This window comes from Lampetra fluviatilis, chromosome 37, assembly GCF_964198595.1.
Source record: "Lampetra fluviatilis chromosome 37, kcLamFluv1.1, whole genome shotgun sequence".
Lineage (NCBI taxonomy): Eukaryota > Metazoa > Chordata > Hyperoartia > Petromyzontiformes > Petromyzontidae > Lampetra > Lampetra fluviatilis.
In genome coordinates this window covers 6,749,483-6,766,522 of record NC_136311.1, presented here as the reverse complement: position 1 = coordinate 6,766,522, position 17,040 = coordinate 6,749,483, and the positions used below count along the sequence as shown (strand labels likewise).

General features: G+C 48.3%; 1 protein-coding gene across 2 annotated transcripts in view; it reads right to left on the bottom strand.

Moving 5' to 3' along the window:
* Positions 1-12,217: 12,217 nt before the first annotated feature.
* The window catches only part of LOC144945299 (uncharacterized), a 123,594-nt gene continuing 118,771 nt past the window's right edge, over positions 12,218-17,040 (bottom strand). The window contains exons 12-15 of one of the 2 annotated variants that reach the window (XM_078873708.1): positions 16,635-16,670; positions 15,981-16,016; positions 14,718-14,808; positions 12,218-12,655 (exon numbers count right to left, since the gene is read on the bottom strand). In XM_078873708.1, coding sequence (XP_078729834.1) covers positions 12,543-12,655; positions 14,718-14,808; positions 15,981-16,016; positions 16,635-16,670 — 276 coding nt within the window. In that variant the 3' untranslated portion in view covers positions 12,218-12,542. Of the gene's footprint in view, positions 12,656-14,717; positions 14,809-15,980; positions 16,017-16,634; positions 16,671-17,040 lie in introns of those variants that run through there. The other variant, XM_078873709.1, reaches the window with a different exon arrangement.

The following is a 17,040-nucleotide window of genomic DNA, read 5'->3' as shown; positions in this document are numbered from 1 at the left end:
TCTCGCAGCCCATGTTAAGAACCACTGGTTCTTAATTGACAGACACCCAGCAACTCATACGCAGTACGCATGGCCGGCACGAATCTACCCTGCATTGGACAAATTAGTTTCGTCATCGCCAACCATAATCTGCCCAGTGCTTGCATCATCATCATTACCCACTCGTAAAACGTATTGCAACGGACTAACGTTTTGGGCAATTACCGTACATGGATATTGTTATATATAAATACGGTGATTACTGAGCGAATGCAATTAGTGCCGAATGGGTGGACTGGTCCCCATCATGGCAATGTGGAATTTCCATAATTGGCCCAGTTCCACCTAAAGCAGTTCAGCACTGCCCTGCTTTCGTTTGAGCGCTAGGGGGTTGGGTGCGGAGAAGTGGTCATGGTTTGTTTTTTTGGCATTCAGGATGTACATGTAAAATATGGTCCCTGCATTGAACTCGCATTGACCAGCGTGGTGAAGTACGATCAAACAACTCCCACGACCGACCGGCAGAGCACGTGGAGGCCTTCATCTGGCAGTGGATTGACAAAGGGCAGACCATTTAATCTTTTTTTTAAATAATACAATACATAATGCAGTACAATATCATGTACGTCTGAGTGATTTATTATTTACACAACGACGCTCATGATTTTGTTGAGGGTGTTTTTGTTATCACAGATCTCTCAATCCGCTAATGGGTGAAGGCAGGGGGTCGGTTACGCGGTGTTGTTTGACCATACTTCACCACGCTGGTCAGTGCATGTTGGCGGTGGCCCGTACGGGTTCAGACATCATCAACTCCTCACGACGGCTGGGAATAAGAACCAAGGTCACAACGCAGTCGCATAACCACTGCGCCACCGCTCCTCCTCCTGTGATTCACGCACGCGCCATTTACGAAAAGTGCTGTAATTATACTAAATCGTGTTGTTTTCGTCGCTTAATTTCCGGGTGAGAAATTAAGGAGTGGGTTACCGTTGACAGCGCAAGAGAGTATTTGCAAAGGTCGCAGCAGCCGCTGCAGGCAAGAATACAGTGCAAATATGATGATAACGATGTTTTTTTTGTATTGTTGAATTTGGTGTGGGGAGGTGCGCGCGCGCGTGTGTGTGTGTCACAGCGTCACACGTGCACCGCCTTAGGGAATGTTACCACGGTAGGTGAGGCAGAGAGAGGATCACTGGTGTGGCGCTCGGAATAAGCTACACTAAGCAAAAGCATGGTGCCTCAAGTAGTTGAAGGGGTTCCATATTAAATTTCGATTTAAAGCTTTCGTGACTGCAGGGATTCATCTTCTTGGTTCTTTTGGTAAAGTCGCGTAGAAGGGAAATAATAAAATAATAAAAATAAAACATGTCTCCCCGACAGACCTGGTCTTCACCTGATGACGGCTGCTTGCGTTGTGGCCGAAACGTCGTGAGAATTATTTTATTATGTTTTATTTTATAATTTTTATTGTTTCCATTCTACGTGACTTTACCGAAAGAACCAAGAACAGGGTTCCATAATCAACGATTTTTGGGTTTAGATCGCGTTATTTATAAATGTGTCGTAACCCTCCACCACCCGACACGGCCAATCAGTAAAAAAAAGTGTCACGTTGACAAAAGACAAATAGTTCACTGCTTTAGCCTATATCAGCTCGAACTCAAATCCGAATTAATGTGAAATTTTCATTAAAAATAAAATGAATGTCAAATCCTTTTTTTGCCTGCACCTGTCACATGTTACGACAACTGTCTCGTACGTATATCTCATCTCATCTCATGACGTATCTCTACTTTGACCACATTCCTCTCATCTCGCTACATCGCCGCCCCTTGTAATCGTCGGTTACTGGTATGAACCTCCTGGTTACACCAGCCCACAGGGGATTATTGTGTCCGTCCGTCCGTCGTGCAGGGAGGGGCTGGGTGGGGATGGAGAGGCTGGGTGGGGAGGGGAGGGTGGGGAGGGGCTGGGTGGGGAGGTTGGGGCTGGGTAGGGAGGGGAGGGTGGGGAGGGGCTGGGAGGGGAGGGTGGGGAGGGGCTGGGTGGGGCTGGGTGGGGCGTGGGAGGGGTGGGGCTGGTTGGGAAGGGGCTGGTCACCCCGTGGTGTCCTTAGAAAACTCAACGTGTAACCTACTCACGCCGGCTTGTGCCCGCCCTCACAGCCGGGCATATTTGCGGAATACACCACGCCGCCGTTGACCCTGACCATTGACCGAGCAACCCAACGTTCCTACCAGCTCCCTCGGCAGGAATGTGTTATCACTCGGTGTTTAGATGCCAAAAGGAGAGGAGGAGGGGTCTAAACTAACTTCTGCTTTAAGCGCCACCAATCGGTGAGCACCGTCCATTGGAGGAAATTGTGGAAAATTGCTTCGTCGCTCATCGGATTCCTCGAGTCTAAATAGAGATTCCGATTCTGAGAACACGGGAGAGACACGGCGCGAGGTGGGATCATGAGAGGGAGGTTACGCGCGAGAGACGATGAGACGGTGATAGCGATCCAACTTCCGGAAGAGTTCCTCAGATCCCTACGCTCATGATGCAATGGAAATGAATCGTATGCATGGGTATCAATTATTTACGATTTTTTTTTATGTTGCACAATTTCCTGTACTGTAATTGATTCACGCGTGACCTCTTCAGCCACTGGAGGCGCTACGATCATCACAATAGTAATAGGTTTTTACCCTTTTAAACTGGTACAAAACTGACACCTTTATTCAAGGCATCATGTTTGCAATAACCACAACACAAGTAGTCAAAAAAGCAAACAAAAAGAAGCAACTCTGATAATGATAAGTGCATATTATTATCATTATCAGAGTTGCTTCTTTTTGTTTGCTTTTTTGACTACTTGTGTTGTGGTTATTGCAAACATGATGCCTTGAATAAAGGTGTCAGTTTTGTACCAGTTTAAAAGGGTAAAAACCTACTACTATATTTTGCCACTGGTAAAAGAGATCTCATAGTGATCATCACAATATTAGAGGAAAGAATCGGTCCTCAGATCCAATTGCAACCCCGAATCTTGATTATTAATCGACGGGTAAAGTAGGCAAAGTTGAAATGTTTTTAGAACTTGGCCGAAGTATGCTTTTGCTTTCGTGTTTATATGTATACAGTATGTAACTATGTAAATGTATAATAGAAGTGTGATCTCAGAGTTGACATTTTATTGTTGCAGTTGCTGCGTTGGCAGTGGTGCAGAAGCAGAGCCGGCCCAGCCACTAAGCGACCCTTGCAATTGCAAATGGCCCCGTGGCCAGCAGAGGGCCCCCTAGAGTCACTGCTAGCTAGTGGGTGAAAAAAATCATACATCAAAGGGGCCTCCAACCAAATTTTGCTTAGGGCCCCCAAAGGTCTAGGGCCGGTTCTGTGCAGAAGCACAAATAACAATAAATACTCAACACGCCAATAACACTGGCCTTACAAATATGTTTCATATAATTAGATAATAGGCGACGTTTTCAGACTACTGATTTATGCGCTCTGAAAAAGGGCCATTGCCCGAAACATCGCTTATTGTCTAAAATATTTAACTTTTCAAGCCACGGTGTTATTGACGAACGTGTTAAGTGTTTTGTTTGAAAATTGCACTTGTGCACCACTGCAAACGAAGTGTTCTCCAAATAACGAATACAATTACATATAATTATCCTTAGAATGTGCTAATACCCCTGCGCCCAGGAATAAATTCTGCTTTGTGAATATTAAACAGCATTTAGTCGATGGAATATGAATCACTCGTTAATGTTTGTCCTGGTCGCGAGTATGCTACTTTGTTTTTATTACAGTGACCTAAGTCTCTCGTAACGCGTCCTATCTCGTTGGATCTCGGAATCTAAGCAGGCCTTGAGGCTGGACAGCGCTCGGATGGGCGACCACCGTGCGTGCATAACAGGTGCTATAGGCTGCTTGCTGCTGCTGGTGGGTGCTACGTCGTGTGCGGCAGAGGTCTGTGCAGCAAAGTCAATCGTAGCATTGGACAGCACTCCCATGCTCGCTGCTTTCGTCAACGCGCATCGACCAGCGTGGTGAAGTATGGTCAAATGGCAGCCCCCACAACTCGCGCGGCGTCAGGGGGGAGGCTCCCCCTAGACCGACAAAAAGTGGCCCCACGTGTACGTCGCCCGCCTTCATTTTTTAAAATCCTTTATATTAAGTTCACTTGCTTGCTTGCTTGCGCGCTTACGACCGTGCAAATATTTCGGTAGTTTTTTAACCCACTTCCCGTGATCCAATCGAGCTGACATTTTGCACACAGACTCGTTGTGCGTGACAATTTATTTTCGTGAAAATTTTTTTCCAAAATTTTACACTTTTTAGGAAAAAAAATATATATATTTAATTACCAATTGCTTAATGGTGGCAGGCAATCATCTGACCCATAGGTGGCAGCCATCTCAAGCCAGAGGACGAGAGGACTCTAGCCGCCACGCATATAAAGGATTTATAGTGAAATACTTTGTTTTTACGGCATAATTTTTTTGCCACGCGTTACATTTCGTTTGGCAAAGAAAAAAATACAATAATCTTTGACGGACCAAACAACGCTGTATTTTTTTAGACGCGCGAGGTGGCCGAGCGACGTTGACACTGGGCCGCTTGGTGCGAGTGGCAACGGGGAGGCAGCAGGCAAGTTGACGAGCTCCTTCGCAAAGCCCTGAACCACCCCGCATGGCGGCCACGCTGCTAAGAAGCCCCCTGACGCCGCCGCCGCCACCGCTGCTGCTGTTGTTGTCAAGGGGACGGCGCGAGGAGGGATTGAGACCTAGGCGCGGATGCGCGATGGGCACGCGGGCACTCGTCTCTCTGGGGGGTTTGGGGGGGGGGGGGCAGGTGTGGGGGGAGTGGGCCGGGGGTGGGGGGGAGGATGTGGGTGCAGGGGGGGGGTGAATGAAATGGGTAGCGAGGGCAGGGTGGGTTGGTGTGGGAGAGAGGTGCGTAGGTGTGTAGGGGAGGGGGCAGGTGTGGAGAGAGGGGGGGGGGCGTGTGTGTGGAGGAGTGGGGGGTAGGTGTGGGTGGAAGCGGGGGCAGGTGTTGGAAGGTGTAGGGGTGTTGGAAGGCGTAGGTGTGTAGGGAGAGAGGCAGGTGTGTAGGGAGGGGGGCATGTGTGGAGAGAGGGGGGGTAGGTGTGGGTGGAAGCGGGGGCAGGTGTTGGAAGGTGTAGGTGTGCAAGAGAGGGGGGTAGGTGTGGAGAGAGAGGGGGGTAGGTGTGGAGGGAAGGGAGAGGGAAGGGGGGGGGCAGGTGCTGTCGGACGTAGGCTTGCAGCGAGGGGCTGCATATGTGGAATTGGAGGGGGGTAGGTGAGGAGGGTATGGTGAGGAATTGGGTGGGTGGGCCATGTGTGGGGGAAGGGCAGGTGTGGTTGTTGAGGGGGTATGTGTTGAGAGATCGGGGAGGAAGGGAGGTCAGTGTAGGGGTATGGTTTACGTATGGAAAGAGGGCGGGGGGCTGGGTTGGTGTTAGAAGAGAAATGCTCGCGAGGCGTAACCATCGATATGAATCAATGAATCGATGCCTCCTTGACGAACGCCCCATCAGTGACCGCTCTCACATCCCAGTGCGCCGTCTGAAAAGCCCTCAGTCAAATCGCTTAATTGTAAATCTGACTCGTGCTCGTTAGCGCTGTTATTTTTATACGTGCGGCATGAATGACCTCCTTCATGCTCAAGGTCACTCACCCAGCACAGTGCTTACCCCCCCTCCAACCCCCCCTCTCCCCCCATATAATTTACCAGCAATCTTAATGTCACTTTGATCGATTTTGATTGCTTGTCCTGGTTTTTTTTCCGGCCTGCCATCGACAAACAGGTCCCCTGGCAGAGATGAGTCGGCCCCCCCATAGGAATGTAGAATTTCCATCAGGGCTCAAGCGCAACTTTCCCACGCCGTTGTCAGAGACGTGTGCATTGCATGGTTCAACCTGACATGTCGAACTCCTCGGGGAAAGAATGTCGGCAAATATTGAATTCTCAAAGCCGAGTTGAGTGCAAAACCAAATTGAACGTTGCGTTTTTTGTGTGAACGGAGCCGAGTCGATCATCTCACTGCACTTAAACATCCGATGTCATCATGGGCGGCTGGAACCTGGACTCGAACCCAGGTGGTTCGTGGTCTTCTTTTATCGCGTGGCTGATGTTGATGTACAGCAGTGTTCATCAATAATTTCCAGAGGTCGGCGGGAGGAGGGGGGAATCTTCTTGGTTCTTTCGGTAAAGTCACGTAGAAGGGAAATAATACAATAATAAAATAATAAAATAAAACATAATAAAATAACTCTCACGACGTTTCGGCCACAACGCAAGCAGCCGTCCTCAGGTGAAGACCAGGTCTGTCGGGGAGACAGCGTCTCGTTAGGGCTGTTATTTTTCATTCAGACTCTGTCTCCCCGACAGACCTGGTCTTCACCTGAGGACGGCTGCTTGCGTTGTGGCCGAAATGTTGTGAGAATTATTTTATTGTTTTATTTGTATTATTTTATTACTTCCCTTCTACGTGACTTTACCGAAAGAACCAAGAAGATGAATCCCTGCAGTCACGAAAGCTTTAAATCGAAATTTAAGGAGGGGGGCACTTTCGCCGATAAGACATCAGTGTGAGGACCTCCACACCGCCTGCAAGATGTGTTTTCGCACGTGCTGTGTATTGTCTGGGGTCGTATGTCAGGGGCCGCGCTAAAGGCCACCAGGGGACCCCAGTGGCCCGCGGGACTTGCAATGAAAAATCACTGAAGTTGAGCAACAATCGGACTTTTATTTTGAGGTCGCCAAGCCAGAAAATCGTGTCAGGAATACATTTCAAGCTCTGACCACTGAGCCATCTCTGTAACCTTTTTTTAATCTTCACCCTTATTATGTTTCTGCATCTTCGAGCCCACAAACCCCGTGACTGCGGCCGCTCGGCTCTTCTTTATCCATGAGCTTCTACGATTCTCTGCCTCTTCTCTGTGTCACATCCACGCTCATCAAATATCATTCCACCACGTCCTCCCAGCGCACCGTCGATCTCTCTCTCTCTCTGCTCCGTCTACCCTGCACCAATGGCAACTCCATAGCCCTTCTCATTTCACGCTCCTTGTCTCTTTTTAATTCGTGCCCAAATCATCAACGCCTCGTCACCCTTGTCTTCTCAAGAATAATAGTGACCCCTTTTCCTTAGAGATTCACGACATCTATCCCAGCATTCTCATCTCTGCCCTTTCATGCCACTCTCTCTCGATATATATTTTCCCAATACCATCTTTTGTATTTGCCACACTTGACCAGTTCCTGACTTGCAGAGAAAACCTGCGATAATGCATGGAGCCGGATTGAGAAATTGGATTCATAAAAGTACAATTATGAAGGTGCAGCCCTGCAATTGCCTACTCGTGCCACAGCTGGAGGAAGGGCTTCAACTACAGGGAGCACTCCGCAAGAGAGCCTATGCAGAGGGAAAGTTGGTCTACTCTCCCACACTGGCCAGACGTCTTGGAACAAGTGAGAGTGCCCACATTTCACCCCACCACCTGCCGATCGAACTTAACTGTGGTGGGTGGGTGGGTGGACAGAGGTGGGTGGTGGAGGGGAATTTAAAAAAATTGCCCCATTTTTTTTTCAGTCGCCGCGCCGAGAGATTAAAATTGAACCGGCCACCTCTGGATTGCAAGTCCTTTGCGTTTACCATTCCACCACTGATGCAGCATGTGCTTGTTTTTTTAAATATGTGAAATCAACCTCACGAAAACCGGTGCAAAATCCAGTGGGAGTCATGGTAATTAATTAGAAAAAGAAAAAAAACCCAAAAAACAAATCTTTAATTCAAAGTCTACAATAACAGCAACAATAATCACAGAGCTCACAAACGAGTCGTAATTGAACAAGAAATTATGACCTTAAAGAAAAATGCAAGTACAACAACAACAACAAACAACCAGCCGTTATTTTGAGATAGACACAGCAATGCAGTCCCAAGCCAGTTTTCATGATTGTAAAACATAATACAGGGAGACTCTTGTCAAATCTTGCTGCAAAATATTACCACGTGATAAGCCACTTTGCCGAGCGATCATTCGTGACCCCAAGGTCGCTTCTGAAAACGAAGTTAATAGTTGAGTGGGCTTTACCTGGTAAGATAAACATTGTTTAGTTTTAATCTTGATTTGAAGCTTTCGTGACTGCAGGAATCCACACTCTTTGGTTCTTTCGGTAAAGTCACGTGGGTAGAAAAAATAATAATAGATCATGACATTTCGACAATCAGCTGGCCGTCAGCAGTCCTCCTGCCGTGTGTTTGTTTCACACCTGATGATGGTTGCTTGTGTTGCCATCGAAACGTCGTGATCTATTTTTTATACCTACGTGACTTTACCGAAAGAACCACAGAGTATTGTTTAGTTTTATTTGTATATATTTTAAAGTGATTTGTTTACCTTGTACTGTGCACTCCTATCCTATGTTTCGTATTGTTTGTTGTTGAAACTGTTTGACCCGCCCCTACTGGACATCTATGAAACAGAACTTTAAAGCTCGTTGGATTCCTCCAGTATAACTAAATATTCTGACTCTGATCCCATTCAATGTTGGTAGGAGGGTGGCACGCGCGTGGAATGATATTTATTGTGCGTGTGTACATGCACTCTCTACACATCGGAACCAGATTGAATCACGGGTCGCTCAAACACGGACTCGAACCCAGGTTCTCAGCGATACTGGCTGGTCCGTCTCTGACCTCTGGGCCACTGGGCCACCACGAAAGGCCAGTTTGATATTTACAGGAACATATTTGAACTGCTGCCAGATTACCGTGAATCGATGTTATTTCGGTAATTACATTTAAACTACTTAGGGAAAATTATGCATAAGCATGGATCATGTAGCACTTTTCAACACGCGTTTGCCTTTGGAGGTATTTATAACAATAAATATCAATAAATACCTCCAAAACGCACCAAGAGTCCTTTTGTACTGGATGGAGTCTGCAATTTTTTGGCAAGCCCTTTTATCAATGAGGTAAGTTTGTAATAGGGCAAGCCCTTTTATAAAAAAGGCCATTTTGTAATAGGGCAAGTCCTTTTATCAATAAGGCCAGTTTGTAATAGGGCAAGCCCTTTTATCAATAAGGACAGTTGGTATTAGGGCAAGCCCTTTTATCAATAAGGCCAGTTGGTAATAGGGCAAGTCCCTATCAGCAACACAATTTTGAACGAGAGTTTTGGTAACATCATCGTTACAGGACGGGATGAATGCGTAAATGCTTTGAAACGAAGTCGTTTTTGTTGTTGCTGTTGCATTTTCGCTTAACGCCGATGTCGTGTGCACGAAGCGGCATTCAAATTTAAATAAATGCGCAGCTCCGTAGCTTCAAGTTAAAACAAACATTGAAAAAAAATCAACGTGTAAAAATATTATTGTACAAAAAATTATTACGAGCACCAAGAAATTGTATTTATCAAAAAACACACGTCCCTATACTGCTTGATGCACATTAAATTCACTTCCCACTTGCTATACGGCACAATGTCGCATATCTGACTTTGCTCGGGGACTTGAGGTATAGAAAGATAGTGAACATCAAAGAGAGAATGAAGGTTGTTCCCCTCCACGTCTTAAAACACGGGGAAACGCTCGACTGTGCTTTAGAAGTGACTGAACAATCGCGAGATTGATTTGCGAACGTCTTACCTTAGCAAAATCTCAGCGAGATATAAAGTCAACTGGAATATATTTACGCGGCAACAAAAGCCAAGGTGTATATGAACCGACACGTGGGGCTTCGAATGTTGGAGCATGAGACAATCCGATGAACGAAAAATTAGCGACTGCTCGCTGAGACTACAGAGGAGAGGTTTCTAGACTTCAGGAGCAATGAGGCGCGGCGCAGTGAGAGAACGACTGGGGCATGGGGTGACACTGATCCAAGAGAGAGACTTCTCCGGTGGTTTGGAATGGATCTGGAAAGAATACCGCAACTTGGCGTTACACTACAAAGACAAAGACCCCCCCGCGTAGCCTTGACGGACTGTTGGGGCAAGTGCTGTTAGCGAGCATCTATGAAGGCCGGAACGGTACACGAGGGGGTGGGTGGCCAATACCATGCCCGACCGCCTTTGTCTCTCTAGTTGCGATGTTTACACCCCACATCAGGTACTCATTTCAGGCTGAATCGACCTAGGGAAGACCCAGGACCGGTTCAAATAATCGTCACTGGTGTTGGCTGTGAACGGGAATCGAACTCGGGTCACCGGGTTCGTAGCACAGCGTGCTGACCGCTACATATTGCTCACACACGCATGCGCACACGTACACGCATGGAGATAAAAACTAAACTATCTTTTTTTTATTTTAACGGGTAAGGCCCAGTGAGATATATAGCTCTGTTTCAGTAGCGTCCTGGCCAAAAATGAAAGCTAAACGAAGTGGATTACGATGTGGAAATGTACAGCAGCCATATACTCCAAAAGGCATGTGTCTAAACGTGAAGGGAAGCCCTGGAGTAAAAATCCACGCGACCACGGGGAGAGAGACATAAAAACTCCAAATTTACAGCAGCAGGCGTCAGGGTCGGGGGTCGAACACACGACCTCCTGCACACCCGGCGAGGGAGTTAACATCTCCTAGCCACCGCGGCACCCGATATGTAAAGCAACGGAGGGAGAGCAACGGTCCGCTGAATTGACGGATATTAAATAAGAATTCAGAACAAAATAAAAGTGCGACACAAGGGTGGAGGAGGGCGTGAAGCTGGCGTGAGACAGGGAGGGGGGGGTGGAGAGATCTCATTCGGCTTCATCGTCTGAACACGAATAGAGGACGGGAACTAGAGACGAACAAGATCGAAACATGTCAGTAACACCACGCTGATATAAAAAAAAAATCCTCCACTCGGCGTGGGCGGTTAATTGGACAGGATGGATAAGAGGATCAGATACGCGACGTTGCACCGTTAACCGTGTCGCCAACACGAGCGTCGAACATCATCACTGCCACGGCGGAATCCTGTGGACGACCTATCTAGGGGGTGATAAAATATATATACCGCTTTGTGGGATGTGAACAAGTGACCGTCCTATGGAGAGACTGACCCCTGCCATGGAAACGTGGAGTTCCCACAGCTGGTCAGGGAATGGCAGTGTAGATGATCTGGGATGTTATGGGGACATAATGGCGGGGTCACTACACGCGCTTGGCATTTCTGCCCTTAACCGTATTATCTCTGCAAGGCGAGGCAAGACCGGCTTAGTATTAGGGTTATGCTGTGGACAGACCGGCCCTTGCCATAGGAATGTGGAATTTCCACTACCGGCGAAGGACCATCAAGAGAGAAATGAGCAGAGAGATACAAGACATGAAAACATCCCCCATACAGCCTTAACAGACTATAGGGGCAAGTGCTGTTGGCCTTTGAAGGCCGTGGACCAAGCATGTACAGGAACTCCTCTACTTAAGAACGAGTTACGTTACAGAGTTCTGTTCGTAAGTCGATTTGTTTGAAAGTCCCAACTTTACCCCTGTTTATTCCAAACGTGATGTTACGGCGTGTACTCTAAAAGTTGCATAATGTCCCGTAGATGTTGATGCCACTGGCTCTTCATGTTCTGTAAATACAGATGCAATCACCGCCATCTATTGCGCGGCAGTTGAACTTACGACTCTCAGTCCGAACAGGCAACTGGACAAGTTTCAAATCAAGATCAATTCAAGATTGCACAAGTTTGTTCGTGTCTCTGAAAGTTCGTAAGTAGCGGAGTCCCTGCACACACTTCATCCAGCTGACATTTGTTGGTAGCAATATGCAAGGGGTTGACAGAAGACAGCCACTATTATCAACCTTCTGCTTGGTCTGCTTGTTCCTACCCTTAACTGAAAACCTAGTGCCCCCCCCCGCCCCCATCAAATATTTATTCAATCGGGTTTCTGCCTCTCGACTAAAGGGCAGCATTGCCCCCTTACTCCGTGCCTCTTCCCCCGTTTAGAGGCAGCGCTTCGAGCCAAGTGGGGAGAGTTTTACAGCCATGGGCCAAGTTTGTCACCGAATGGTTTTCCGAGTCGCTGGTCGCGTGCAGTAGGGTGGCACGTGACTCGTAGTAGTAGCCAGAGCCATAGTGAGAGGGACACTGGATGTGGTGTACAATCCCCCCCCCACATCACCCTCCGCTAAGAACATACAGCTGTCAATTTCACCTTCCCCACCACTCCCCAACCCCCCCCCCCTCCACACCACCCCTGCCCCATAGCTAAGGTTGCCACCTATGAGGTCCAAAAAAAACCGGGATGTGTCATGGGAATGAGAAGAATATCTCACAATACCGCGAGAGGGGAGAACCACATGTAAATGCATTGCCTTGCGCTGTGTACCACTATTATTATTATTCGTACTGTAACTACGGAACTGAGACTTTTGATATCCCGGGAAGGTTTACATAGTTCCCAAGGACAGCAGCTACCTCCAAAAATGAGGATAATCCTGGGAAAACCAGGACAGGTGGCAACCCTAACCCGTAGCGCGCAAGCTCCAGTACCGGGCCTGCCGTGGCCTTTCCAGTTTTTTTTTGTGTTTGGTCGCGCCGCGCGGTTCAGGCCACCGAGGTCGCTTGTCCGGGCGTGCGTGGAGCCACCCTCCTCCTCCTGAGCTCCAGGAGACGACCAGCGTCGACTCCACCTTCTGCCTCACCGGCCGGGAGTGGCTCTGGATGTCCCGGTGGCGAAGGGGGGGGGGCAAGAAGGAAGAGATGGGGGATTGGCAAGGTCAAAAGGTCATTTGCAGGCAATGCCATAGATGCCACTGTACCCACCTTCCTGCTGCTCGATGAAGGTTTTCCCAACAATCCAGTGTGGTCATTGCTCACGGGTAATCTCTCCTGCATGCACGACCGCCGCCGTTCGGATACGAATTCAATCGGCGCACACCGCACGCGCCCGATGGTTACTAAACGTGCCCCGCGTGCACGTAAGAGGGTAGCCCCGATTCAGCTTGAGAGATGTCGTGCGTGCACGTGTGTACAGCGCTCGCGCGTCCCACGTGACCCAGAGAGTTGGACATCTGTGAAAACGATCTTCGCAGCTCCTCGGATTCCTCCAGTACGAATACATATTCTGATTCATCTCCTTGGTTCTTTCGGTAAAGTCACGTAGAATGGAAATAATAAAATAATAAAATAAAACAAAATAAGATAATTCTCACGACGTTTCGGCCACAACGCAAGCAGCCGTCGTGAGAATTATCTTATTATGTTTTATTTTATTCTTTTATTATTTCCATTCTACGTGACTTTACCGAAAGAACCAAGAAGATGAATCCCTGCAGTCACGAAAGCTTTACATCGAAATTCATATTCCGATTCTTAGTTCCTCGTGAGAATCGTGGGACGCGTTTGGCGACCGCCAGCGTGCACGATTGTGAGGACTGGCGCTCGGGGAACCTTGTGCCAGGGCCCGTCGTCATCACTGGCACTTCATGGATTTTACCCCCCCCCCCCCCCCCGCTGACATGGACGAAGGCCTCCCCCGCGATCTGCCAAACGCCAATCTCGCACGCCGCGGCCACCGTCTCGTTGAAATCGCAGCCTGCGACGGTCGCCCGCTGCCACCAGGGGGCGCTCCCGCCTCGCGATGCATCGGCTATCAAATTCTATTCTATTATTTCGCATTGATTTCGCGCCCTCTTCCAGGTGCGCTTTAAGATGCAATCCGACGGTGTTCAGTGAGGAAGGCGATGGAATGGGTGGAGGGACAGGGGCTGGGAATGGAGCTGATGTTGCAGGGGTATGCGAGGCGGAATAAGGTGGAGTGTGATGGTGAGTGAGGGTGTCTGATGGGTGCAGCGTGAATGAGAGGCAGTCGGGTATAGGGGTCGTGCGTGAAGTTGAGAAATGGGCACGGATGAGGATAGTTGGAGGGTGATCCTAACCTGAACACACAGGTGATCTCAGCCGAAGGCACAAAGTGATCTCACCTGAACTCACTGGTGATCTCGCCCGAACTCACAAGGTGATCTCGCCTGAACTCACAGGTGATCTCACCTGAACTCACAGGTGATCTCACCTGAACTCACAAGGTGATCTTACCTGAACTCACAGGTGATCTCACCTGAACTCACTGATCTCGCCTGAACTCACTGATCTCGCCTGAACTCACAAGGTGATCTCGCCTGAACTCACAAGGTGATCTCGCCTGAACTCACTGATCTCACCCGAAGGCACAAAGTTATCTCACCTGAACTCACTGATCTCACCTGAACTCACAGGTGATCTCACCTGAACTCACAAGGTGATCTTACCTAAACTCACAGGTGATCTGACCTGAACTCACTGATCTCACCTGAACTCACTGATCTCGCCTGAACTCACTGATCTCGCCTGAACTCACAAGGTGATCTCGCCTGAACTCACTGATCTCACCCGAAGGCACAAAGTTATCTCACCTGAACTCACTGATCTCGCCTGAACTCACAAGGTGATCTCGCCTGAACTCACTGATCTCGCCTGAACTCACTGGTGATCTCACCTGAACTCACTGATCTCGCCTGAACTCACAAGGTGATCTCGCCTGAACTCACAAGGTGATCTCGCCTGAACTCACAGGTGATCTAACCTGAAAGGCACAAGGTGATTTCGCCTGAACTCACAGGTAGCCTCACCTGAACTCACTGGTGATCTCGCCTGAACTCACAGGTAGCCTCACCTGAACTCAGTGGTGATCTCGCCTGAACTCACAGGTGATCTCACCCGAAAGGCACAAGGTGATCTCACCTGGCCACACCATCTCCTCCAGTAGAGTCACGCGACGCAACAGCAGCTGAAACTCGGCCTGTAGCTCCTGGAAGGCCTGCCAGCCGTCGGACTGTTGAGGGGGGGGGAGGGTCACAGTGTTACATTTTCTTAGTCAGCATTCTTATTTCACGTCAATCTCAGTCGCACCTCCGATGAGAACGGTTGGCTACGTACGGCGCGAAAGAAGTTCAATGTGCAGTACGACGACAACCTGGGTGCAATTCTAGCCAAGTCTGTGGATTCCATTGACTCATTGCTCTTTCTCTGACGCAATTCTGAGTTCCGATTTTTTTCAAGAATCGTTTTTTAAAACGACAAAAATCACCCAAACACATTGCGGCGAATGCAATTGCTGCAGGGAGCATCACATGAGCCCAATAAACAGACAACATTAAAACCACATATGTTGACAAAACGCACCATTATAGCCAACTGGAAAGAGTCACGTTCCCCCAACACTGCAGGAATGGTCCAATAAATTGTCAAAGATTGCTGCTGTAGAGAGCGTCTTGAGTGCACAACTAAGGGGCAGGGAGGAAGCTCACCACCAAACACGAAACCCCTTCACTACCTCTCCTCCAGTGGGCATGGATTCTTAAGAGCATTCACGAGGGCATTTAGGCACCCCCCTCTCTCTTCCCTTCTTCTCCTACAGGGGTATCAGAACTTAGGAAGGCACCGGGGGGTTGTAGGGTTTATTTAAACATGCGGATTTTGGCAGGTTTCCATTGCACCGTAATCCGTGGGTTGTGCTGGTGTCACAACCCCCTTTCATATCACGTGTTTATCGTTTTTTTTAATAATAAAATACTTTGGGACAAAAAAAAACCCGACATATAATAGAAACTAATACACTCTTGAAAACTCAGGTCACTCTTGCAAATGAGACTATGCTGGCCTCTTTCATTCTCAACCGGGTTAAACAGGTGACATTGACGTGATAATTTACAACTCTTTGCCAATCCACAAGCAGTGCCGGTCATGGTGGGGTGAGGGGGTTGATTGACCAAATGTCACTATGCCGGTCAGTGCAAGTGTTGAAAAATGGGGTGTCAAAGAACGTTTCGAATATCGCTCGGCACTCATGTTCCAACATCACTGACATCTGTAGCATTAGAAAGAACCGATTTAGCCAAACATCCCAGGCAGGACTTTGCTAAGCACGAGTCTCGAGACGCGGCAAGGCTTGCCTGGACAAACGAAGGATTTAAAAATGATACAAACAATCCAGGTTCCACTCACGGACTCCCCCTTGCTCCCTTTCGCTCCAGTGTCACCCTGCACAACGAGAGAAACACAACGCCGATTGTAAAATCTGACAACGCAACACCGACAATAACGCCATGAGCGGTAGTCACAGGCTTTGTAATTGGCCGGTACTCATCGACATTTAAGGCTTCTTAACAGAGCAAAGCTCTCTCTCTCTCTAGCTCACTCGCAACCCCATTCACCGCCAGCGTTGCGTTGTTCACACGCGGCCCACACCGGAGCATTTTGACTGCTTGTGTTGTGGTTATTGCAAACATGATGCCTTGAATAAAGGTGTCAGTTTTTTGTACCAGTTTAAAGGGTAAAAACCTACTACTATATTTTGCCACTGGTAAAGGAGGTCTCATAGTGTAATTGTAGTGCGTATTTAATGTGGCGCTGCACTCTGATATTGTAGGAGAAAACATTTATTAAAAAGTCTATTTAATTAAGTAGAACGTGTTGTCTATATTTATTTAAAGTTGCACATTTTGATGCGACGTCACATTTCTCAACCCCCCCCCCCCTTGTCACACATCGTCACAAACGTCTGACCCCCCCCCCCCCCAGGTGCGTGACGTCATTTATGGACGTCCCCTAAGAGACAGACTGAAGCCGAGAGAATGGAGGTTATTCTTTCCTCTGTACCTGGGGACCACGCGATCCTCGCTCTCCGCGCTCCCCCTGGTGGCCGAAAGAGACATAGCACGCTTACAAATCTGCCGGGCAGCTTCACCGAACACGTGGTGTGGGATGTGAGGCTATACCATATCAGCATTACAATACTCACAGCCAAAATTGTGAATCTTAAAAGACTTTGATCATTTATGCCAATGATAGTTATACCAACGGTCATTCATAATTGGTGAAAGTAATGCGTCATAACAATGACACAAATCGACGTTAATCGGTGTCAGAAACTTGCACACGAACAACGATGAATGGGACGACGGGTGGAAAAGTGCGCAAAGATGCAAAGGGAGAAGCGGCATGCTTGGCATTACACTGAGAAGACTGACGGAGACAACACACGGGGTCAGGAACAAACATCAGG